The 26130-nt window shown below is 36.6% G+C and overlaps 1 protein-coding gene across 5 annotated transcripts in view; it reads left to right on the plus strand.

Annotated features, from left to right (window-relative positions):
• The window catches only part of MIPOL1 (mirror-image polydactyly 1), a 195728-nt gene that overhangs the window by 74632 nt on the left and 94966 nt on the right, over positions 1-26130 (plus strand). For all 5 annotated transcript variants that reach the window (XR_011739387.1, XM_071809409.1, XM_065840036.2 and 2 more), the window contains one exon: positions 17659-17766. Coding sequence is in view for 4 of the 5 variants with exons in the window: in XM_071809409.1 (XP_071665510.1) it covers positions 17659-17766 (108 nt within the window). In the remaining variant the exon portion in view is untranslated. The remainder of the gene's footprint in view (positions 1-17658; positions 17767-26130) is intronic.

Here is a 26130-nt window from a genome sequence, read left to right on the forward strand (position 1 = left end):
ATAGCTTTTAAAAAACAGTTTTAACAATGAAAGTTGCACTGTACCTGCAGGGAGAGAAGAAACAAGAGTTGAAGAAATGTTTGTTAGTTTTATTGGTATTCACATCAGTGTCCTCAGGTAAACTTCACAGACATCTCTGGAGGTGCAACTTTAGCAAAAAGGGATCCTGAAGAAAGATCACAAAAAGTCAAGTTATACGAGCAATTGTTGTGATGAGCAATATTAGTTTTCCATTTGATTGTGTTGTACTGGAATGGGTCTTTATAATGTCACATTTCATTTCCTGTGTACCTAAACAAAGATAATCCTTTGAAAGTTTGACAAAATCCATGTTTTAGGAAACCTGTGTTATACTGAACACGGTTAAATCTTTGTTTTCTTCACTGCTTCTCATAATAAACGAAGTGAATCTGACTGACTGCAGAATTTTCAAAGCACCAAACAGAGCCAAAGACTGCTGTAGTTGTCAGGCATGGAGTAAAACTGTTGGGAATTATGCTGAAGAGCATCAAGAATCCTTTGCATCTCACAAAAAGGCAGGTTCTTCCCTACTTGGCTGCTTCTTCTATAAACAAACCCAGATTGGAAAATTATAATTCTTTACTTTCTGAGATGATTAGGTATGCTCTGACTCTTTACCTCAGATATATTTATGCTAGCTGTAGCATGAATATTTTCCAGAGGAATACTCTGCTAAATATTTGGCTACATTCAGAAGATGTATGAAGTATTTTTTTCTTCTGAAGTAGGAATTTTAGTCCTCTGGAGACTAAAATAGAGAAGAAAATTGCTAAACAGAATCCTTTTGGTGTCTCGCATTGGGTTTTCTGATTTGTGTAGAATATTCCCCGAAAGAATAACACCTGTTTTATCTTTCATCATGGTGCTCTGTTTAATTTGATCACTGTATGTAACTCTTGGTTCTGAAGGTATTAAGAAAGCTGAAGAGAGGCAAGATGTTCAGACAAGATGATAGGAGAAGATTTGGAGACATTACACATCTCTGTAGTGTCAGTTGGTCTCTTGCATTGATGTAACAGGTTTCTCTGTAGGCAGATATCTGTTAGTAGGGCATGAAACTCCCTTTGATTTCACTGGAGTCAGGATTTCACTAGTGAAAGTGAGTATTTGGCAGCTTATTCCTCAGTTTGACTTCAGTGAGGCTTTGGTTGCATCACGTCTTGTAGTGTTTGAGTTAATGCCTCTCACAGCTGGGAGTGCAGGTCGGCTGGTGGGTCATTATTGGGAGAGAGAAGAGGATCTGAAGGAAATTACTCTAAGGAGCTCTCATACTGGATTTTTGTATTTAGTCCATGAATGTGAAGTATGAGTAAATATGTAAATGTTAATGCAATGTTTCCTTGAAGAAAGGGATTATGATTTGCCTTTTTGTGCTTCGGAAGCAAAATTTTAATTGATAATACATGTCTTCTTTTTACTACCATAAGGTTTTGGCTGAATGATGCCCTGAGACACATCATTGTTTGCATTGTTAAATCACCTGTTGTTCCTCTGCAAACAGTGTGTTGTGCAGAATTCAGAAAATACATGTCTGCATAGTATTTGAGGGCATGATCAAGCTTTGTGTCTTTAATTGTAAACTTTAATCAATTTTCAGCTGAACATTCGTCTTCTCTTCACTACCTAGGAACTCCTCACCCTTTAGAAAAGGATGGTAAATTTAAATGCAAGCTTGTTTGATTAATTGCTATTTGACTCATCTGTCATGGTGCTAAGCTCTAGGTTCACACAGCTTAGACTTCCGAACCAATTTCTAGAATTAATTTAAATATTTAATGTCAAAACCCGAGGATCAAAGAGAGGAAAAATGTTTTGTATGCTTTTTGGTTGCCTGCTTCAGTAGCAACAACTCATAGAGGGAACTTCCAGTGTGGTACAAGAAAAATTCAAATAGTATTCCCTCTGAAGAGGAGACTGAATCATTGTGCATGCAGTAAGTTCTGTAGGTATGAGAACTATTGTAGAGGTACCTAAAGTGAGTTTTCCACAGTATTTAACACGTCACGGTTACAAGTTAGGTACGGAGTGTTGAATCAGATTTCAGTTTGCTTATCTGTTGGATAAAATATCTCTGATTTTCCTTAAAAAAAATTAAAAAATCCATATGTGTGTTTCATATTAAAAGCTGGTTTTTTGGGCAACTTTCTAAGAAATCTTTCTGCAAAAATAATATATTGGATACCTGGATGAGTTTGCATAAAAATTATTTTGATAGGTGACAAGCAAGATTTTTTTCGTATTTATATTTAATGTGGAGTCTGAAAAGGTTAATGTATCTGACCTACGTGTTCATCTCCCTCCTTGCTTTTACCCAATTGCCACTTCTGGAATGTTCACAGTTGCAGCTTTGTATTATGTCTGTATTAGCAAGTACTGTGACCAAATAGGAATGGATCTGGAGTATGAAATAGTTCTCAGCATCTGACATCCACATTAACATGTTTCAGGGTATGTGTATGTTGCGTTCTTTTGTTTCACTTGTTTGTTTACTTTGAACGAGCTGTAGTCAAGTCCTGTGAGCTGAATACACATTTGTGTCAGAGTGCACTAGGTGCATTCCTGGAGTGTATCTTTGAGTTTGCTTTATCAAAAAAAGGAATCCAGTTCATGCTCTCAGATAGCACTCCATGATGCAAAACAAAGCGTAAGAAATAGAGACAAGTTAGATAAATTGCAAATTGCACCCACAGTGAAAAGTAGCATGCAAATTTTGTTTCTTCGGTGGAAATATTTGAGTCATTCAGAACTTTAGATAGAAGCTCAAAGCTTCATTATTTGTAAGTATAGAAAGGGGAAAAAATCCATTAAATACAAGAAAATATTTTAAAAATTAATTACATTAAAGCTCTGCTAATGTATTGCATGAAATTAAGGACAAAAATGAAAGAGATGACTTCAAGAAGGAGAATGAGATTTCTAAAAATATTTTAGAATAGCTGAAGAGAAGTAAAAGCTATCAGTGTTCTTGGAGAAGATATTCCAGTATGTTTGTATTCCACCTTTTTACATTGAAAATAATTAGACTACTTTATATGCAGGCTTTTCTGGTGAAGATTTTGGACCTGTCCACAAGACGTAAATGAACTTCAAGGAAAAATAGGTCTTGAACTAGTAGCACAAATCACAAATAAAATGACACACAAATTAAAAGTTTTGATTTAATTGGACAGTGGAGATGTCTTCAAAGAATAGCAGCCAAACTGTATGGCTGATCATGCCACTACCAAGACATCAGTAGTTGACTAAGAATAGTGTGGGACATGGAGCTAAGAAGAATAAATGGAGCTGCATTTTGTTGCGTTCATTTTTTCCCCAGAATCCTTAAAGTGAAATATTGACCTATCTTCTAACAGTACGATACCCTCCACAGTCAACCTTATGATTCAACATGTGCGTTAAGCTGTAAAGAGAGATGGTGAGTGAGGAAGTTAAGATCCGGTGCTAACAGAGGATATAAGGAAATATCATTGTAATGATGATAAGCTGATTACTTCCAACAGAATGGTAGGTGATTGTGGCTGAAATGCAGGACTTAATGAACATTTTTGTTACTTTAGTTTCTCTCTAGATTTTTAGTTGTTTTACATGAACAGGTAACAGTTATCACAACAGCAGTTTTTCCTCTTGATTTGGTCTGGACATTGTGACTTTTTTTGGCTGTGAAGGCATTAATCAATTTCTAGAAATCCTCATGCTTGAGGAATATTCTGGTCTGAAGTAAGTAGTGGCCCTGGAAAAAAAAAAAAAGGAAAATCTATCAATATTTTCTTTATGAAAGGAAGATTTCACAGTAGCATTAACTTAACTATGTCTCGTTCACCAAGTATGCCTACATTTGTTTGTTGTATGGCTTTACTGTTTCATGCTTCAGATGGTGAGTATGTAGGATTTACCCTCTTTTCCATGTTCTGTTTATTCACTGTTAATTATTTTTCAAGCTGAGTTGCTTGAGAACAAGAAAAAAATAGCTTCCATTACCCTTTATTGCAAATGAAGGACAGACTTTCCTGTTGTGTGTGGTCTGCATGTGACTGCAAGGTGCTGTTGTCAGAGAACTTCTTAGTGCTGATGTTAGCGTTTTGTTGTCATTCTTTTCAGTAGTGTTTTTGAAGTATTTATTGTTCAGTCTGCAGTGGATATGCACAAAGTCAGCACAAAATATCGTATTCTGATTCATAGTTTACTTTTGTATTGAAAATAAGTGGATGAAGAAGAGTAATAAAACATAAAAGTATGCCAACTTTTTGCAATTCTGGATTTGTTATCAGAAATGCAGAAGTGGCTAACTACAGGATATTTCATTGATTCAGTGTACCGATGCAGGATGTTATGTACTGCCAATGCAATAATGCTTCTGAATGTATACTTTCTATTGTTGATAGTATAGTATTTATACTGTCTTTTGAGAGAGGGGAGAGTTTTAACATTTCCTCTAGTTAGTGAATTAGCAGCTATACATATGTAAATCTAAGTGTCTTAACCAAAGTTCTGCAGCGGTAACTGTTCATCTTTCATTTATGCTGAGTTCCTTATTTCTTAATTAGCTGGAACACCTTTCTCTGCTATCTGCAGAGTATTACCAAAGTTTAGATAGAACATAAAAAACAAGAGTGAAGGTCTGTATCAGAAGAATTACTATGAACACTTTGTTCCTCGTTGTCTCATAAGATGACTTGTCACCAACAGGTAAGATTTCCTTCCAAGTCATGTTGTAATCATGGTGAGGAATTTCATGCCTCAGACAGAGATTGTATTACAGATCCCAGCAATGTTAGGGAACAATAGATTTCACTATTTTTTGCCTGAAAGAGCTCTGCTGGGTTGTGTTCATTACAGGAGTGAACAGTCAGTAAAGCCCTCTCTGTGAGTTTACCTACTTCATCTTCTGCAGCTTTGAGACAAAGTCTTTTTCAATTTGCATGCACTTTTTTAGCATCATTTCTTGAGGTCCCGTTCACAATCAAAATGTAAGGACTTTACCTGAATCTCATTATGCAAAACTAGTTTTGAAAATCTCACAGTGAAAATGAAAGCATCTAGTGCCTCCCAGGAGAAAGAGCAGAATCTTTGTTAATCCCTTGTGCCAAATAGTCATATCAGCCTGCTTTCTACTGTAGGGCTAGCCAGCAGCTGTGTGTCTCGTTACATGTTCTCTTTATGTCGTGTGTGTTGTCTTCTGTGGTATCCAGACACTTCTCAGCAGTAGTCATACATTTACCCATTTTGTTTGTTTTGGCAGGCAGGCCCATCACTTTGCTTTCAGAAGTTGTCATAACATTCTTCTATCTTTCTGTTTTTCCAAATTTTTTTTTTGCTTAGGGCATCCACACATGACGGATGGAATTGTCATGAAGCTTTGAGTTGGATGAGAGCAATGTTGGTAATTGCACATATCAAAAGCAGCTGATTTTAGGTTTAAGCATTTCTGGTTTTCAATAATATATCTGAAAGCTTTTAGGTGGCTGTTAATTCAAAGCTGCATGATCAGTCCTCTAGTGTGCATCTATTTGGGTCGCTGGTCATATCAATACCTGTGAAGCTTCACTTCAGTGAAGCTAAAACTAAATTTTGTTACAGAGGTGAAATCTTCACTTTCAATCACCACTTAGTATTTGAAAAGTCTTGTTCATGTACCAAAATCATACAGATGTTTCTCAGTATTACTGAAGCTGAACAATACATAATTTCTAAATGTGTGGTTTTGTTTTAGTTTTACAGAGCTTTTGTTTACTTTCTTGAACATTTATTTGTAGAGTGTCTTTGTCTTCTATGTGTGATTCATTTTAAGCTTGTGCAAAGCTGATTAATTTCTTGATTTTTTAAAATATGTTTATTCCACTTTTCAATGCATTTGAGAAATTTGAAAATATGCCTGAAATGTACATTTTCTATATTTGCCGTTACCTAGATCTCTGTATCAGTGAGAAAAAAAACTGAATTCATAATAACATTTGAAGATTTTTAATTAGTTACTCCATTTTCACACTTTTTCTCAGACATCTAAAACACAGATATTGCTTTCAGATAGCTGTGATCTTTAGTATCAAAGTTTCCTAAAAAGGCATGTTGCTTCCATGGAGAAGGAGCAAATACTACTGATTCAGGTCATTTATTCTAAAAGTACTTCTTGTCCCTGACATATCTGCAGAGCTTTGTGCTTTCATCTACCTAGTTAGCTGGTTTAGTGTGTTAAATCTCTACCTTAAAGTAACTTTTATTACACGTAGTAGAATTTCTGTGAGAACACATTGCACCACAAAAAATTGAAGAACTGCCACTTAAGCAACTGATGACTCTATTGAGAGTACGATATTTGTCAGGACAAACAGTGTGTACCATGAGAAACACCTGCAATCCCATTATTACAGTATCCGAAAACAACAAGAAGCTGTGTCACCTATACAGTGATCCATGATATTATTTTCTTGAATACTTTGATGATATTTAAAAATGTACCAGAAGTATTCCTGTCCTTTTGTGCAGTAAATATCAACATAACGTTTAGGAAATAGTCTTGTTTGCCTATGGATTTTAAGAAAATCCATTGAAGGTAATTGAAAACCAGCTCATTAGAATGGCAGATTGTTTACCAAATTTTGTTTTCTTGTCAATTAATATTGGTTATGTTCAATTAAACAAGGTTACGCTTTCTGAAAACATACCTCTGTCAGCAGATGAATACCTTGCATATATTTGAGAAGCAGATTCCTAATTGCTAGATCTAGTTGGAAAGCTGTGGATGTTTCTTTCTAAAATTTCTTCTTGTCATATACCTTTACTACTTTATGTGACTGAAAACTCAGGTGTATCAACCAAAACTACCACCATTCTACTGTATATATTTTTTGAGTACCAACACTGCAGATTATTAACTAGGGGTGGGGGAAAGGCTTTAAACAAAAGCAATTATCAGCTATCTGTCATGGTGTGTTGTGTCAGATGTTTGACAAGCTGTCTCTTGGCCGTGGGCCATCTGGTTGTAATGGAACTAACTACGCTTCTGAGGAGCCAGCAAAACACATGGCCATGGGAAGCAATGGCTCTGTATCATTTGGTTGAGTCAGTAAAGCAAAGGTTTGGGGTATAGTAATCCCAGTTTTGACATGATCTTGTCAGGTGTAAGCTTCTTAAACTTTCTGTGCTAATTTCTCATCCCATTAAACACAGAAGTCCTCTCTAGTAACCAATTAATGTTAGAAAAAGTGACTAGTCAATGTTCATCAAGAGTTATCATCAAACACCTGCATAATTAGAGTTATTGAGAAGAATTTCATAATAAAGAGAATATTTATGGGAACAAGATGAAGCAAAAATGTAGACAAAAATGAGACAGTGCGGTGGAATGAACCTCACATGGCCCAAGATGAGAATTGAGAATTAGAGTATGTGTATATTCTGCTGTGCAAAAGAAAGGAAGAAAGATGCAGCATTTGAGGAGGGAGAGACTAAAGAAACTGAAGAGGGAAGACCTGTGTTTCCTTCTTAGCAACAGAGGGGAAATAAAACAAAAAAGTAAAATGGCTAGTAAAATATAAAGTTAATGGCTTTCTGAAATTTATGTTCCTTTTATTCAGAATACATAGTCTTTTTGTAGTCTCCCTCATTAGAGATATTAAAAAGATATTAAAAAACCATCTAGTCCTGGGAAGCTGGCTTTAGGTGGCTCTGCTTGAACAGGACGATTATGAAGGGAAACCTCCAGATATGCTTTCCAACCTCAACCATTCTGTGATTATATTGCCATGTTATAGAAAGAACATGCATAGGATTGACAAATCTGCAGGAATAAATGGGTTTTTTGAACCCATGTGATGAAGATGTGGCTGGCTACTGAGGAATCTGTTCCTATCTAACTGAAGACAGAAAATCAGTGGTGTATTAGGTTATCTGCATTTACTAAGTATTGTGACTGCAGTAGCCCATTTCATAATATTACAGCTCAATGTGCTAACGAATCACACAGTAGTTAGCAGTAGAGATTAGAATGACAGAAAACTATCTTGCAAAATTGTGTGTAAATGAGCATGTGGGAGATGCATTGACTTGGAAAACAGATACTAAGGCTGTAAGTAAAACGTCAGTATAATATTTTAATATTCAACTACTCTGACTGGCTTCTTTGAGACCCTTCTGGGAGCAGTACTTACTACTCAACCAGGGTAGAAGTTATTTCAGATAGGATTTTTCAGTCCTGGTTCTCTTGTGAGCAGTGTACTAATATATGCCATGCTTTAATGGCAAATTCATTCTAAGGTGTCTTTGGTGTTATTTTATTTTCTTTAAGATGTTGAGGTTAGTTACCCTGAATTCTTTTCTGTGCAGAAGCTTCTACTCTGAAATAATCTCTTGAATCTGTATGCTAGAATAGCTAAGTCTAAGTATTATGGTACTTACAGAGCTTTATTCAGTGGTTTAGAATTTAGCTAAAATATTTACTTTTTAAAAATTTTTGTCATTGCTTTTTAAAGAGAGTCTTGACTCTTGAATGATTTTTCCCTCTTATGATAAAATTTTAATTAGTATTTTCCATTTCCTGAGTTATTTGCAAGTATGGGTAATTTCCTTGGCTTTTTAATATAACACACAGACATGCAAACTATATGAAGTTCATTGTACTGTGCCAATTCGTAGTGTTTCTCCAACGCTGTAGTGAGGCATATGTGTGAGCAAGCATATTAACCTTGCATACTACTCCTCAGCTTACTTGCTTAGTTTATACATTATTTATTAGTCTTATAGGCATGAAATTAAGAAATTGAATTAATAATGTGACTTCCATGTAAAACAGAAGTCACTTATTTATGTATGACAGGCAATTAGAAAAAAGGAAAAAAAAACCTCTTAGGTTAGTTGAATGCATTTTTGCTTAATTTCAGATGCAGTACAGCCTCATGAATAAATGTTTGATTCCAATTTACTGGGTTTATGGTCTCATTAGAAACAACTATAAAGAATGGATCAGAGGTGAGAAAAGATGGGTAACTTACATGCAACAGATACAGGAGAGTCTAAAGATGACCCAGTTCTGTGGCTTCAGCAGCTTTTGCTGTTACACTTCCTCCTGCAGGTCAGGAGTCTGTCTGCACCCCCTGTTTGCAGAGACATCCAGTGGCACCCCCAGCACAGGCACCCTGCTTGAGTGACCTGTAGTCACAGCTCAAGAACATCACATTTTCCTTTCTCTTCCTCTCCTTGCATATTTTTTTATAATGGGTGTAATTGATTAGGGAAATCTGTGTGTGCTGAACTCTTTAAGAAGTAGATCAAGCTTGTCTGGATCTTTGAAATGTCATCACTGAAATGAAGTGTAAGGATATATAAAGAATGGAGTTGGGTGGCTAAGTATCATAGGGCAAGGCCATGCTATTGAATAGCTGCACATATGCCCTCGTTTCGGCTGGGATAGAGTTAATTTTCTTCCTAGTAGCTGGTATAGTGCTGTGTTTTGGATTTAGGATGAGAATAATGTTGGTAATGTGCTGTTTTAGTTATTGCTGAGCAGCACTTACACAGAGCCAAGGCCTTTTCTACTCCTCACACCACCCCGCCAGCGAGTGGACTCGGGATGCACAAGAAGTTGGGAAGGGACATGGCCAGGAGAACTGGGCCCAACTGACCAAAGGGATATTCCACACCATATGATGTCATGCTTGGTATATAAACTAGGAGGAAAACTGTCAGGGGAGAGTGCTGCTTGGAGATGGGCATGGTGAGCAATTGCATTGTGCATCACTTGTATTGTATAGAATATTGTTATTAATACTCCGACTGCTATTATTGTTGTTGTTGTTATAGTTATCATTATTATTATTTTCCCTTGTTTTTCTCCGCTATTAAACTATCTTTATCTCAATCCATGAGTTTTACATTTTTTCCCCAATTCTCTCCCCCATCCCACTGTGGGGGGAGGGGCAGTGAGTGAATGGCTGTGTGGTATTTAGCTGCCTGCCAGATTAAACCACACCAGACCTTTTTGCTAGCTGGTGGAAACATAGCTGTTATTTTGTTGATAACATCCATTGAGATCTGATGATGTCTTGGCATTTCATCCCCAAAAACTGGATATCCTGTGCAGGTCCCTTGACTTGACTTTGTTTTGTGGCAAGGACTTATAACACAAAGAGTAGAAGCAGTTAAACTTTATTGTCTGATTTTTCTGAATGTCTGTCTGTGCTCTTACAGTTCCTTTAACTGTTCAAATGAAAACAGATGAAAACTTGTTTGGCTGCATTTGGAAGTGCTCAGAAGGAGAAGGGGAAAGGAATGGTAGGAGTAAACCAGGTCATGTAGGCAGCATTTTATCTGCTTCAATGCTGCAGCTTCCAGCTGGGTCATAGTGACAAGGAAGACAAAAATGTTTCATTTGTATTTTGATGCATTTCTTTTTGTGGCTTCTGTTGCAGCAGGACATCATTGCACTGCTAGGAATTAAAAAAAAATGAAATTTAAGGAAAAAAAAAAAAGGATGTTTACATTTAAGTGTTTCTCTTACTAATAGAATATACATTTTTAAAGATGCATATATTTCTGAGGCCTAAGCTCCACAAAAGCACTTCTCTTTCTTGAAGTCCCAGTAGTTCTAAGCTGCTGGGCATTGTATAAATAATCATTTAAGCACATTTGTTGATCATTTGCCAGAACTTTAAAGAAAAGTCTTTTCTTTCAGAGGTTAGAAAGCCTTAATTCAAAATCGTAATTTAATGGAAAACCTTTCTAGTATCATTATGTAGAAACTCATTTATTTCTTTTGAAATTATTATTTTTGAAGAAAAAGGATAAAATCTATTTATATAAATGTAAGTGCTTCCAAACATCTGCAGTTCAAAGTACATAATTCACAGTGACACCAAAGGTTGGTTTGTGTTTTGACTGGATGACTTTGGTATTATTTTTGTCTGCAAAGGAAAGAGTTGTGCAGCATCCAAGTGGCGCAAGATGTTTGCCTCTCCAGAAATGGTGATGAATTTGGGACAAGGGGTAGACTGTTAAAAAAAAAAAATATTGAGAGGAGGGGGACAGAGGGTCTGTTGAAATGAGAACACTTGCATTCCGTTTAGCATCTTTGAGCTGAGAGCTTTGAAGAAGAGTAGAGGCAAAGAAAATAATAAACTAAAAGAAGAGTCAGTTGAATTGTTTTTGTTTGCTTTACCTGGTTGTTTACTGTATTCATGTTTCTACAGATAATGACTTAAAAATATAACAGGTGAAAAAGTAGCCATGTTTCTTCTTTTTCATGTTTGGTGTCTAGAATAATTACTTGTACTTCAGTTGTTTATTTCAGTGAATATGTGTTAACTAATTTCAAAATGTATTTGCAATTCATCACTTCTGAAACTATTATGCTGTGCAGTAGTAGGATCTTGGTATCCCATGAGCTCACCTTTTAATGTTATTTGTGCATTTTTCCATCAAGATATGGTGTGTCATTTACTTTGCTGATGAGCATTTCACTGAAAATGCGTAAAGGAAGACATGTATGCTGGAAAACAGTTCATCTGCTATTCCAGTTGACTCCTACTTTCCCATAATTTGGAGGACATAAACCATTTTCCTAAGTTATTCAGTAGGAATTAGGTTATTTTTATTTCTCACTACTTCAGTAATTGATATCCCAGGTCAGCAAGATCTTCATGTGTAAAAAAACACAGAATGTGACAGACTACTCACTGTTTAAAGAGAAGGCCCTGATATGCAATCAAATGTACCAGCTGACCCATGATAAGTTACTATGCATTCACGTTTGATTTTTGTCTGACTTTAATAAAAATACATTACCTTAAATGTAACAACAGAATGAAGCCATTTGTGGGATGATGTGGTTGTGTACAAGATCTGTTATTAAACTACAGAGACCACATAAGACTGACTGGGTGTGATCAGATCAGACCAGAGATCTGCCAAACTCATCACTCTGACCCAGCTCAGTGATAGTGTGGGCTTCAGGAAGAGTACAAGAGCAGGGCAAGCACATTGCAGTGCCTCCATCCACATATTATCCCTTTTTTTCAGCAGTGGAGTCTTGTGTGTTTATGCCAGTGCTGATTCTTAATATTATAAGCATTGCAGGTTTTGACAAGGACTCTAGTTGAACAATTGTATTTTCATAAAATACTACCTTTTATATATACTAATAAAATGTACTAATCCAGTGTAATTCAGAATTCAAAATTCAGGAAAGAACTTTGTGCAGAATTTGGCCTCATCTTAGTCTAGTACATTTGTTTCATTAGACTTTGACCCTCATATCTGTATTAACAGACGCAAATCAATTGCCTTTTTTTCCTAGCATATAAGTGGTATAATGTGTTGACTCTTTTTTTTCCTTAGCATATTGCCATAAGGCCAGAAGGGGTTAGTTTGGATTCATTTTAATGAAAGATGATGGAAAACATTGCATGCTATATAGTAATATTAAAAGCAAATATAGATGTTACAGGATTAAATAGCCACCAAGACTGCATTAGTAGTAAGGAAGTGTTATGTTTTTTCTGTTATATTCAGCTTTAGCTGCTGCTTTGGCTGTTGCTTCCTCAGCCAAGGAGTGTCACAGAACCCTTTCTCTGGGTCGAGTCTGCGCTGAAATACAAAATGAGTAATGCACCTGACTTTACTATCTAGTTCAGTGAGATGAGAGCCAGGGACCCCGCTGTAGCAAAACATTTATGTCTGTTTGAAAGCATGTGAACAGTCTGATTGCCCTGAGTAGCACAGAGTTAAATACCCTCTTGCATAAGGCCTCTGGGGATAGGTGTTGTCTTCAGATAAACAAACTGGAAGGGCACCAAATGGTTGGGCGGCAGGGGTTCTGCTCAATTTTAACACTTTGCTGTATTCCACCTTTGTCCCTACTAGTGTTATTTCTCCAGTGGCTTGCAGATTTTTCCTTGCTCTTGTGTAATGACTGCACCTTTTAGTTTCAGAACACCTCACTGAAAAATCACGTGAAGTAATGATCAAAAAATAACTCATCAATCTGTGTAGACATGGCAGGCATCATAACACCATGTTAACGTGTTGTAGATACAAGCTGAAGAAGAAAATGCTGAAAAGCTGACAGCATGTTAGAGATGATTTGTTTATACAAGTGCTAAAGTTATATTTGATATGTTAATGCAACCTCATTTTCTGGTAAAGGCCTAACACTATTAAGTGGTTATCTGCATTGATTTTTCTATCTTCTCAAATACTCAATTCATTCTAAACTATCTTTACTCCCTTTGTGTACCTGGAACTAGGACTGTCTTTTAACAGTCTCTTTCTGTGCGAACATCAAGGACTTTACTCAGTGATATTGTCCTGGTCCGCTTCTTGACCTTTCCATCAGCATCCCCTTTAGCAAGTGTCCCTTTTTGCAATTTGTCTGGATTTTCTCTGTGGTGTTCTCAATCCTCCAGCATGTGTAGTCAATGAAGGGGGTCAGCATCCACCTCTCACAACAAACATCCTTATTCTTCTGAATCACATTAGCTGATGCTCATTAGAAAAGGCTCACCAGTAGCCTGATGTTTTAAATTAGAAGATGGGGGGGAAGAACAGGTGTACTTGTTGTCTATCTTTACTGTCTGAATCTCTTCTTATCCTTTTGGTATGTTACCTGCTGTGCTTTTCATTTTGTGTCTTAGCTCCTTGTGATATAGCCTGTGCTGGATACAGGGGTATTTGTTTGGAAAGAATGGGTGCATTTAGAGGAATGCAGCTGGGAATCATGGTGCGTTTAGAGGAGTGCCCTGTGTAATCATGGTTAAAGAGAAGATCGAGTGCCTGTTGCTGGGAATGGGTGATGTTGTAGTGAAAACTGTACAGGTGAGCACTGATGGTTGCTTAAGGAACATGTGGAATAGGTTTGAAGAGGTTCACTGCCTGACAAGTGCATTATCAGCTGAATGAGGCTAGCTAAGGTAGGAGACTTTTTGAGGGAAATGCATCCAGAGAGGAGAACAAACATGAGGGTTTGAAGGAAGAGAGGAAAGCTTTTTCTGTTTCGGGGTTGCTTGGGTTTTTTTTAATGTGTCTTCAGTATTGCCTGTTTGGCTCCCGAACTCTGAATACACACGCTAGGCCACACAACAATGCTAATTCTTGGTGAATTTTTTGTGTGAAACCTTCATAAAATGGCATGTTACCATTTGTGAGGTTTTAATATTTTTTACTTAACAAAGTCTTTAGTGTTCTGAACAAGGCATGTTCTCTTTGACGTTCATCTACGCTGCTCTTGTATCTCTTGATGTGCTCAAAGTATCTGAGGTGAAGAAGCAGTTTTCTCAATTAACAACCTGCCTTTCATAAAGTGTTAAATTCACTGGAACTTCCATTTAAGTGCGCAATTACTCCTCAGATCAGACATTTAGGCAACTTGCATTGCACAAAATATTTTGTTTCTGACTTTAAGAGGATTCTGTTTGAATTTTTTCTAAGTATGAATATTGACGAATTTGGAATAACGCAACTTAGATATTCATATTTATAATAGTTAAAATTAAACACTTCCTTTAGCTTTCAGCTTTCTTAAAAGGATACATCAAACATTTCCTTTTTGCCAGTATTGAATTGGCCAATGCTTTCTCTTCACTGTGCTCCAAAAGATATTTTATATATGTTTTTAGAAGGAAATCCAGTTTCTTACTTGCAGCTGTTGGCATTTTAGAGCCCTGGAGTGAACCAATAAAAACAGATGTTCTTTTAAAGAACGTCTATTTTTACTGGACCTTGCTAAGAACCAATGACACAGAATTCAAAAAATCTTGGCTTGAACAATAGAAGGACTGCATGGTTTTTAATTCTATTTTTAAAACTTTGCTTTACTGCGAGATTACACAGAAATTTCGTATGCTCTTGTTCTTGTGAAAAAGTGCTTGCTTTCATGATGCTATTTTAATATTTTAAAAGTAGTTCAGGTATCAAAGAGTTGTAGAGTATGAAATTTTAGTAAAACATACACAACGTTGCCATGTAAGTCTATTATTATAATACTTTCTCAAACAGGATAAAGATTTTACTTCTTAGACAGCTAGGAATAAATACGTTTTGATTGATATTTCAAAACATCTTCTGTTAATATATTGTTTCCAGCTTATTAAGACATTTACATGCAAAGGTCAAATTAGATCACCATTTCTTTCAAAGATACCCTCAAAATGGATTCCAGCAGTATGCTGATTATATACATCCAGTTTTTTAAAAAATATCAAGACTCTTAGTGGAAATGAAATTAAAAATGAATTACAAAATGCTATCGAGATTGATGTAAATGTAATAATCATGGCAAGGCTGACTGGATAGGGAGGTCCATCCATCTGTGATACCTTTCGTGTTATACTTGCTCTATATGCTGCATGATACTGGAGTCACACTGTCCTGTCTGCACAGGAGTGGAGAACAGAACAGGTTTGCACCTTAGTTGTGCAACCCACCCTACACATCATGATTTTTTTCTGTGTGGTCCTGTAACTAGATGTGCTCTTAGTGTATTTTCACTTCTCTTTTGGAGTCAAGAGAACAACATTAATATAAATTCATGTTTTAAAGGTAGATTGAGGTTGTAGCCTTTTAAATAATATTTACTGTAAGAAACCTGTGTTGTTGGGAAATCCAAAGCACTGTTTTGTAGAAGAGTGTTGCCAAAGCAGAAAAGTGAGAGGCCTGCTAGTGTTACATGATGTAATGCGTAAAGTGTCGTGATAATGCCTAAAGTAGTAGGCAGATTTTATTTTTTAAAGTGGTGCTTAGATCATGACTGCTAGGAAAAAAAAAAAAAAGCTGCTAGGTGAAAAAAAAGCTGCATAATCTGGATTTGGTTTTTCAATAGTTCTATTAACACCTTCATGTCTGCAGACACATTGTTTTCAGGCTGGACATGGAAAAGAATTACAGCTGTGATTCTATGATTTGTCATTTCTTTGTGTGTGTGAGATAAACATAGATATTAAATGTCGTAAATCAGTAGAAATATTTGCAGTCAAATGTATCTTAACGTTTTTCCTGTATTTCCCTATTTTATGGGAAAATATCTTTTTCTCTTTTTCTTGCAATAAAAATGAAACTGTGCATTAAGGAACTTAACAACAGACACTGAGAGAGTGCACTAGGTCAGAGAGTTTTGCTGCCTTTACAATAAGTAATCCTATTACAAATGAACCCAAATTGCTTACAGAATAAAATGCAACAACAGATATGTGAATTTAATTCTTTTAATAGTACTGTTGGACACCTACAATTATTTAAAATGTATAAATTATTTTAAATGTATTCAAATATAGGATCGAATCATTCTGGTTTATATACTGTGCTGGATACCTGATGTGTAGTTCATTGTTAAGGGCTTATTTTGTGTTTAAGAATCGTATGTACTGGTATGTCTTCAAAATTTCTGTTTCAAAATCCTTTTAGGCTTCCTTATTTTACTTAGACCACAGTTATAATTTTTGCAGTCCTACAGCTCTCTCTTTCAGTTTTTCTTTTACTTAGAGTTGACATGAGCCACACTTCATTGTCCCGTGTACTGAATTGCTCAGGAATAGGCTGTATACACTTGATGAGAAGCTCAGTCCTGTGTCTTCCACAGTCACTAAGACAGCTGATGTTTCCAGGTCTTTCATTTGAGACAGTAATGCTTACACAGGCACTATGTCACCATTCGTATTCCTTTCTTACCAGTGTTTTCAGAAAGTATTTAATAAAATACTTTTTATCAGTTAATTGTTCCAACAGATTCTATCAGTTTTGAGGTTTGGTGATGATATCCAAACTACCTGCTTGTAATATACTGTTTTAAAATGTTCCTGTTAATACTGTGTTTTTCCCTAGTTCTGACAGTTGTTCCCCTATGTCTTCCTGGTACTTTGTCTGTTTTATTTTGCTTTTTTCTGTAAAACAGGACAATTAACTGTCTGCTGACAACTAACTGCTCTTGCAAACCAAGGGAACTGGGCAAGGTGCCTTACTGTAAAAAACACTGAAATGTAATTTAGTGCATGATTTGCAGATCTTTAATCTTTAAAACATATGTTCAGCTGACAGCAGTAAGTATATGTGTGTATGCACACAGTGGCAATTGTTAAATTTTTAATTCTTTGTCATGAGGTTAAATATTTAAACAAAACAATTTTAAAACTTCTTTTCTTTCAAGATGTGGTGTGTGTTTGGGATTTAGAGTAAGCTCTTAGCTTGAAAAATACAAGTATAAAAATTACACGTATATTTTGTAATAAAAGTCTGGGAGCTGGATCTGGGAGGAGAGTCTTTAATTTGCTTGCTTTTTTCTAAAAGCATGTATTGCTTTCTTTATATCCACTTAATATTTAAAAGCCAAAATACATCATTTTATTGGCATAAATAGGAGCAGAATTTCAACCTGACAGTTTTTTAATTTTTAAGACTTTTTAAAATGTTCTGTGAAATATCTTCATCTGATACTAAACTTGGCTTTTTTTGGCATAAAATTGGACCAGGAAGAAAGTGAATAATGATGTACATTTTAAAAACATAGCCCTAGTGTTGGTCTGGGATTGTAAGTTGCTTTTCTCTGATGCTTTCTCTGCTGCAGAAGTGGTGATGGGGTTATATACGTTAATTCATTTGGCTTGTTGAAAAAAATATGCCCACACTCCTCTACTTAATGGGATTCTTTCCTCGTTGCAGTGCAAACGGCTGGAGCAGGAGCTTCATCATCTGAAAGAGCAGAACCAGACTTCAGCAAACAACACGAGACATCTGACTGCTGAAAACAATCAAGAACGTGCTCTGAAGGTAAATCTCCATTTCTTCTTGCAGGCAAATTAAGGTTGTAAGCCCCTGGTGCCAGCTTTCTGGGCTGCATATATCAGTTGTGTACATTTCGGCAGAAGTGAGCTATGGTGTTTGCCAACAACCCCTTCTTTAAACACAGATACAGCACCCTTCTGTTATGCTTTTATTTCATTTTGTGTATGAAAACAACAAGAAAAAAATAACATATCCTCCAAATTATTGGGCTGGTAATTAACGCTAAGTTCTTGGGATGTGTCTTTCCAATATTACATTTTAAAATGTGAAGAAAACTGCAACTGTTTGCTTCACGGTACCTTTGCAAAACTAATATTTTAAAGCATGGCTGTTTGATCTGCTCCCAGCAGTGTGTGCTATATTAATAACATTGTTGACCTATACTACTAGTGACCACATAGTTGATACTACTATTTGCAAAAGGGTAGCTAGTTGGAATTGGGAGGAGGAATAATAAGTCTTGTCAATAAGAATAGAAATGAGCAGAAAGGAGGGAGAGGGTCAGAGAAAGGACAACGTAAAGTGACAGGTTATTGCTGCTTTGAGAAAGGGAAATTGTAATGTCAGTGGAATTGATAGCTACATAACCAGCAATCTCATCGCTAGCCAGAATAAGAGATTATGCCAGGTAAGACGTGCAAGCGTTGTGCACACCTATTCAACCACTATATTCTTAAAAATCTCTTTTATGGGTAGTGGAGAGACAATATAAATACAGAAATTACTCAGTTGTTATTGTGTTGTCATTTTAAAAGTGTGTTTGATTTAGGCAGTAAGATCCAAGCATATCTTATTTATAGGCAGATTTTCCTCTGCCTCCTTTTTCATTTTTTTTTTTTTTTCATATACAGGAAACATCATTATTCACGCAACAGCTTGACCGATGCAAAGTATAGGAATTAAAGTAAATCCTTGTGTAGTTTGACATTTCTCAGCAAAAAAAAGTGTAATGAAGAAATGGAGAGAGGCTGCGTGCCACACAAATGCTGTATGTTCCATGAGTTTATAATTGCCATCAGAATCTATGGTGAATATTACAAAATCAGGTGTGCAATACCAAAAGCAACCCATTCTCAGATGATTAGAAATAGAGAATACAAACATTCAAGACCACAGTAATAGTATTGTTTTGAATCTGGTCACTAGAAGTTAGTGCTTGCCAAGCAAGCTACTTATTGAACATAGTATTGTTTTTCATTGATTGCATGCTGACTTGGTTTTTTTTGTGTCATTGAAAATACTATGCAGAGAGTCTTTCTGGTAGAAAACAGCAATGTTTTATTGAAACTACACTTTTTACATTTAATAGTGCCTGACATAACGCTTACAGAATAATTATAATTTCAGAGCAAGAAGTGATTTAAGAGTTCAGAGTGTTACTAGGATTTCATTCTAAGCCTGATATTGCTCTCAGCACCTAATCTTTAAAGAATTTAATTTCTGGCTGTCACAGGCATTTTTTGATTTTTCAAAGTTACAGGTTAATTGCTCGTAGTCTTTAAGAGATGAGAGTCTGGGGAGGAAAAAAAGAATGCTTTTCAATTCTTGATAAAGTTGAAATTTTAAATATTGTACTTCTGTAGAGTTTGTCTCAGTTCATGTTACTGTTGCCTGGAGTGGGAACAGGTCCACCAGAGTACCTTTTAAAAGCCCGATGAGTTGAGTCATTGACCTTGAAAACTTTAAGTGCCCATATGAAATATTGGCAATAGTTAGCTTTGATATACAGCTTCTGAACACTTATCCTGACCTAAGCACACATGTAAATAAAAAGCTTGTCACCCCTTTTTACTGTAGCTACAGCTCAGAAGATATGGACTGGCTGGTAGGGGTAGAAGTTGTACCAGCAACTGCTTTAGAATGGGTTTGTCCAGCTGCCATCGGCGGCAAAGCTCCCTGGAGGAGAAACATTCAACCAGAGCACCCAACAGGTAACAGCGTGCAGTGAGGGCTTCACACACCTCCCCTGTGAAACCATCTTGTTCTTTCTTAGCTGCCTCCTCCTGCCACTTGTACGTGCTCAGTGCCTGTCGTCAGAGCTACACACAAAAGTGGGGTTACAGACCCAAGAATCCCCTCCTGTCTCGTCTCCACTGGAGATCACCCCCTGGTCATCCAACCATTTTCAGAGAAATAGGACAGGCCATTTGTCTCTGTGACGCAGGGTTAAATAGCAACACAACCATTTTTTTTTTCACCGTGATCCAGAGAACTGCGTTTACTTTAACCACTTCCACATGCAAACTGGGAACTGCACTATGTGCGATTAATTCGGATGTAAACACCTGTCCTGCAGAAGGAGTCCAGGTATTCTCTCTGTGTCTATCCAGGACAAAGTCTTTTAAGAGAGGTTTTCTTTTTAAAAAATATAATTTTCCCTACTTTCTTAAACTAAATTAATGTTGTCTGATTCAGTTTTGGTAATATGTGGTAGATGAGGAATTTGATCTGCTTTAGATTTTCTTTGAGGAGTAATGGAAGTGTAAATATCAGATGTGGTGCAAGGATACATGAAATCTTAACTAGATAAAGATACGGTAATCAGCTAGATTAAGGATGACACAAAAGTTTGTGATAAAAGATGAGGTCATTGCCTCTATAGGATCCTGAAATAGGCTTAACAAGAAAACCCAACGGGTTATTTTTTTCTTTATTTTTAAAATCATTTCACAATAGTGAGTTTCTCAGATGGAAAATGTGTAAAACCAGTTCTCAAGAAACCTATTTCATTCTGCTGATTGCATGGTCTAAACAGGTAAGATGAGCTGCAGCTTTCAGCTTTATTTTTGGTTATATTGGTGCACAGGGCTGCTGCCACCCTTTCTTTAGGCGGTATCAGCCCACGAACACCTGAGGAAAGTACAGTAGCAGAGAGACAACTTGTACCTATGGGAGAGGTGTGCTGGTGATACATTGGCCAGACCTAGGAATTGCAAAGAAGGTGTCAACATTCTTGCATACTTTTGTTTTTACACACTTTTAGATCCCATGTTACACCTGAGGATCATGTGACAAATAAAACATATGACACATAAGGCACGATCTATAGACCTATGCTGTGCCATTTCATCTTCCTATGCATTATAACATCTGCACATCTTTGGTAAGATAGCTCTTCTTAACTAATCTCTGACATATATATCAGCAATACGTGATTTAAAATTTATGTATTTAATGTATTTATCGCATTCGTTATAGTGATGTGATCCATTCAGTCCCACAATGCCATCCAGTACTCCTATGTTTATAGGGTTTTTGTGGATCATAGAGGATTGTGCTAACTGAATGAAAAGGACAATTTCAAATCTTTCCACCAGACAATGCCCACAACTGCACAGAGGTCATTCAGAGGAGCATGTGGGCCCTTATTTCCATAGTTAAAGTAAAATAATCCTCTTCTTTGTGAAACCATTTTAAAAAATCTCTTATAATATTTCAGATTGAATTATAGCTAAATCTTTTAGGGATAATTGCTTCCTAAGGGCCTATACATTTGCGCTCTTAGTACATTTTCATAAAATAAGATCTGCAAAGTGCTTTGCAGTTCTAATGTGTCAGAGTCTATACATAAGATTATTCATTTTTACTTGGTCTTCATAATTAACATTTGGTCTCTACTGATTCTGATGAATGTATTCCCACAATACACTGAAATAGCTGATTCAATTAGACATAGAAAAGTTGAAGAATTGCTATTTTTTCATGAGTATTCAAATATTGTTGTGGATCATTTTATTGTTGCTGGCTTTGTAGCACGTAGTTTTGAAATGCAGAGTTTAAAGTAATACATTTTCCTAAAGGAAAAATAAAGATTTTGGCAGTGTGAATGTCCTCTTCACTCAGTTGAAGAATAGGAAATAAATCTTATGAAACAAATAACTTAATGTAAAAATTCACAGGAATCAAATAACTGGATTTGAGCGAAACATAGGGAGAGATGACTTTTTTCACAGACCTGATTTATTTTGTAATTTTTAAGTAGGTGGTGTGTTCTTCTTGAAACAGTTATTAATCTGCTTTAAAGACGAAAGAAACATACTAGTTTTACTTCCAAGCCTAACTCTCGAAGTGGAGGAGTGGCTGTTTCATGATGATGATACACAAATCGGGTGCCCTTTAGTGACTAAATGAGTTTACTCCAACTGAGTATGATGTTATTAGAACTTGGAAAAGTTATTAATCTCCTTCAGAACCGTTAAGATTTTAATCTTTGGTAATGATTGACTTGTTATGTTTTTTTTCTGACTAATTGATCTTTTTAGTTATGATTTTCTGTAGAATTCATCCTACACGCTTCCATGGTTTTATTAGGAATATCATAAATCTAGGGTCAGAGGCAAGAAAGTAACCTGAAGTAGCTGCCAGAAATTCATCTACAGTTGTGTCATAAAGCAGCTGTAGCTGATGTCATCTGCTTTCTGCAGACACATAGGAGTTGAGTCAAGGGCAAGAAATCCGCAATGACTGACAGTTTGGTAGTTGTTCCAATGATGATGCCTGTGAAAAAGCCACTCTGGAAGACTTAATTTAAATACTCCCTAATGCCTGTCATCAATTGTATTAAGCTCTGTTTTGATTCCCAGAATTTCTGAGATTCTTAGAGTAGAAACCATTTCTCCAAATCTGCTTGACAATGTCAACCACAAAAACAAATCCAGCTGACTAGTCAACATATCATCCCTGAAGAACACGGTCCCAGGAGAATTTGAATTCATAAGAGCTTAAAAAAAATAAGAAAAACTTTAACATGATTTTTTAAATGTTTGCTACTATTAAAAAGCATGGAGTATTCATGCTATTTAGGCGTATAATATTGAGTGCGGAATAAAGTGCTTTGTTCAGAAGATAGTTACTGTGGCCCTTACCTGCAGAAACTAAGTAATTCTAACAGTGTTTTTATGTTTAGAGCTTCAGAGCTGGAGTTTCAGAGCTTCACATTAGTGAATTGAGAGCTGGTTTATAACTCTAAAGCCTCTGAGCCACACACTTTTGAGATGCTCTGTAATCCAGGGAAACTTGCCTGAACCAGTGGTGGGAAACTGAGAGATTCCAATGCTATTCAAATTCCAGTTCAGCATACAATTTTTACATTTTGGTACAGTTATTAATTGCATAATACAAAACTCTTAGAGAAAGCCTTTCAGTACTTTCACAATAATTTTACATTAGAAACCTCAAACGTAAGTTTTGAACGTGGCAAGGCCCAGCCCCATGCAGAACACCCCGCTGCTGACTTCAGCCACTTCAGCTCCTGTGTTCTTGTTAACTGCAGTGCTGCTTGAGTGACAGAAACCGGCTGCTGAAAAACCGACTGCTGATTACCAATATTTTATAGCCAACAGATGAATAGTAACGGTGTCCACTAGTGGACAGAGTGTAACACCTTTCTCCAGTTTCTAGCTACAAAGTAACTAGACATCACTCTGCAAAGAGTTTAAAACTTGCTGTTGATCCACAGGTTGGTAGGGTGTTATTGTTTGGTAAAAGATGATTTAAAATCTTGTGCTTTCTTCAGAGTGGTTGTTTTTTCAATGAAGCAGTTCAGCAATATTCATATGTTGGACAATCCACCCATTTCTCTCACATTTTGCTATTAATTCCTCTGACCAGTAAGCCCTGTTCTATCTGTATCTAATAGAATATCAATGTGTGAAAGCTCAGCTTGAGATCTCACTTTGTGTATTTAACCCTAAAGCAATCAAGCTTTTCGTTTTGGATGACGTGTGCTGCTACCTATAAAAGGGACTGCTGTCGCATTTGCAAATTAATTTATAGATATGTTTGAAGACTGGGATGCCAGTTTCATACTGGAAGTAGAAAGGAAGAACTCAACGGCAGATCCTGCTGCTCAGTGTGAGGAGATACACTGTACCCTTACGTTTACTTATGATCTATATTTACATTATATATATATTTTTTTAAAATCTATATTGATTTTTCTGAAACTACAGGAGCGTTTCAGGACAAATGGGAATAGTTAACAGGCTTCTTGGAGGTTATCTCCAGAAAATAATATGTTGTTGCAACTAGTCCTGAAAGGTTCTTCATGTTCCAATAACTTACACATTAATAAAATACTAGAGGATTTATCAAAGTAAGCTGCAATCGCTAACTTTGTGCAAGAGCAATGTGACAGACAAATTTGCTACCCAGTCAGTAAAACTTATTACAAAGCACATGAGATGACTTAATTTTTAGAGTGGAAGTGTGCTGAAGATTGAATGCTCAAATTGCTTTGAAGTATATACCAGAGGTGTAAATAAAAGACATTGTAAAACTTGGAAGAAGCTACTGTTGATCTGGATGTGGATAAAAATGCACAAACACTTTTCTTCAGTTGCTGCTTCCTAGACAATTTATCAGACAGAGCAGATACAGTTGCAATCTTAATTGCATTGAGTAGGGCCTTTGCTGGTGCTGCACCCAGAAACACTTAATCACAAAGTCTTAAGGGTGTCAGTAAGGTTAGACCCAAGTCTGTTCAGCTCTTATCCATGCTAGAAACATGATCAGTCACTTTATGGCCGGTGTTACTATATAGTATGGTACACCTCAGATGATATCAGTGTAATCTGGTGCATCCTGCCATAAATGAGCACTAAAATGAGGCCGTGTACAACTCCTGCAGAAATAATTCTGTCCATGTTCCACTCCAATATTAATTTTCTGCATTCCTTTCTGCTGAAGTTGCAGTGTCTCCGAAAGCTATTGCTACACACTTCTGACAACCCTGTATGTATTGAGAGGGAGAAAATAACTCCTACAGTGACCAGTATTCCCCCCCCCCAATCCCAGTGGAAATGTGAGCGCTGGTTGAGTGGTCTTTAAAGCAGGCATTTGAAGTTTCCTTGAACCCAATTGCTCCTTTGAGCCAGGTGTCATAACCCGGTCTTCTGATCAGTTCAGTTGTGGAGATCCTGAGCTAGGGATTTCTTCTTCATCTGCTGTCAAATATTTAGGAGTGTAACAGTTTGCTTATATGTATCCCCTACAGGCATGAAGTGACTAATTTAGCACATATATTTGACCATGAGTCAAAAAGCTAAGTTCAGAAATTTGATCTACTAGTATCACTTTCAGTAGCCAGTTTTGTTGATTGCTTTTTGTGGCCATCCAGACTTGTATGCTTTATTTAGTTATGCAGATCTTGGCAGAATAGTTGTTCATGAGTGACAACTACATTCTTAGTGATGGTCTCCTCCCATCTGGTAATTAATGTTTTGGCACTGGTAGACATTTGTATTCATTGACCAAAAATATCTTAATTGGTACAGGGAGCTGAAATTTAAAATAATTGCTGAAATGTACCACGAGAAAATAATGCAATGTTTTCCCCAATGGAAAACACGGGAAATAAATTATGAGATTAAACACTTGCCCTTCAGTGAGAGTGAAGTTGTCCAGAGTCCCTTTAGAAACACAGGCTTCCAGAGTCTGATAAATTGGATTTATATGAAACATCTACCTGGGAGCTGAAGAGAAATGATGTTTCGTAACATTAGTATTTGTATGATTTTCAGTGGTCGGCTTGTGATGTCATTACGTGGCTGGACAGGCAGCAGGGCCATTTATGCTATTCTTGGTTCACTAAGGCATCAGTGTGGGTGAGAATTTCAAACACATTCAAGCCTTGGCTTGTTTTCAAATTGAAGGAAACAAATAGACGGACCCAAGTTCTCAACTTTGCTTCCTTGGTTGCACTGGCCATGCCACCTTCCTGGGCCAGTAAGGCTGTCATTTCACTGACAGCACTGTTGGGCTTGGCAGCTCTGTGTGTATGGTGTTCTCTGCACAGCAGCTCCTCAGGATTTCTTGGACTCTCTTAAAATGAAAGAAGACCAAGCAATGGTGTTTCTTACTTATTGTGACCTCAAGACTTTCAGAGTTGATTCAAAGCCAAGTAATATATGGATGAGGGTGAACATTTATTGACAGAACAACATTTGTCCTGAAAATGATTCTTAGAAGAGCTGGATCTGTCTAATTAATTATGCCGTCTAAAGCACTGTATGTCTTAAGGAATTTTAGCCTGCTTCATACTGCCTGTGAACAGCTGCACAAGAAAAGCACTGAATGTGTCTTCATAGACTGAACAGTGTCTTGTCCAAAAGAGTTTGTCCAAGGAGTCTAAGTCTTCCTTCTCTCCTCACAGATGCTGAATGTCTCTTAACCAAAACAGATATATTTATTGAACTTTGATTCAGTTCTAAGCATTAAAGAATTCATTGCTCATTCACGCTTTGTGTTTGATGTCAGTTTTCATCTGCTCCACTAAAATTTCCTTGAAGGCCTGTTGCTTTTTACTTGAGAGCCTTCAAATCTCTCTTGGCACCAGATTACTCTTGAAAG

The sequence above is a fragment of the Patagioenas fasciata genome, chromosome 5, assembly GCF_037038585.1.
Source record: "Patagioenas fasciata isolate bPatFas1 chromosome 5, bPatFas1.hap1, whole genome shotgun sequence".
Lineage (NCBI taxonomy): Eukaryota > Metazoa > Chordata > Aves > Columbiformes > Columbidae > Patagioenas > Patagioenas fasciata.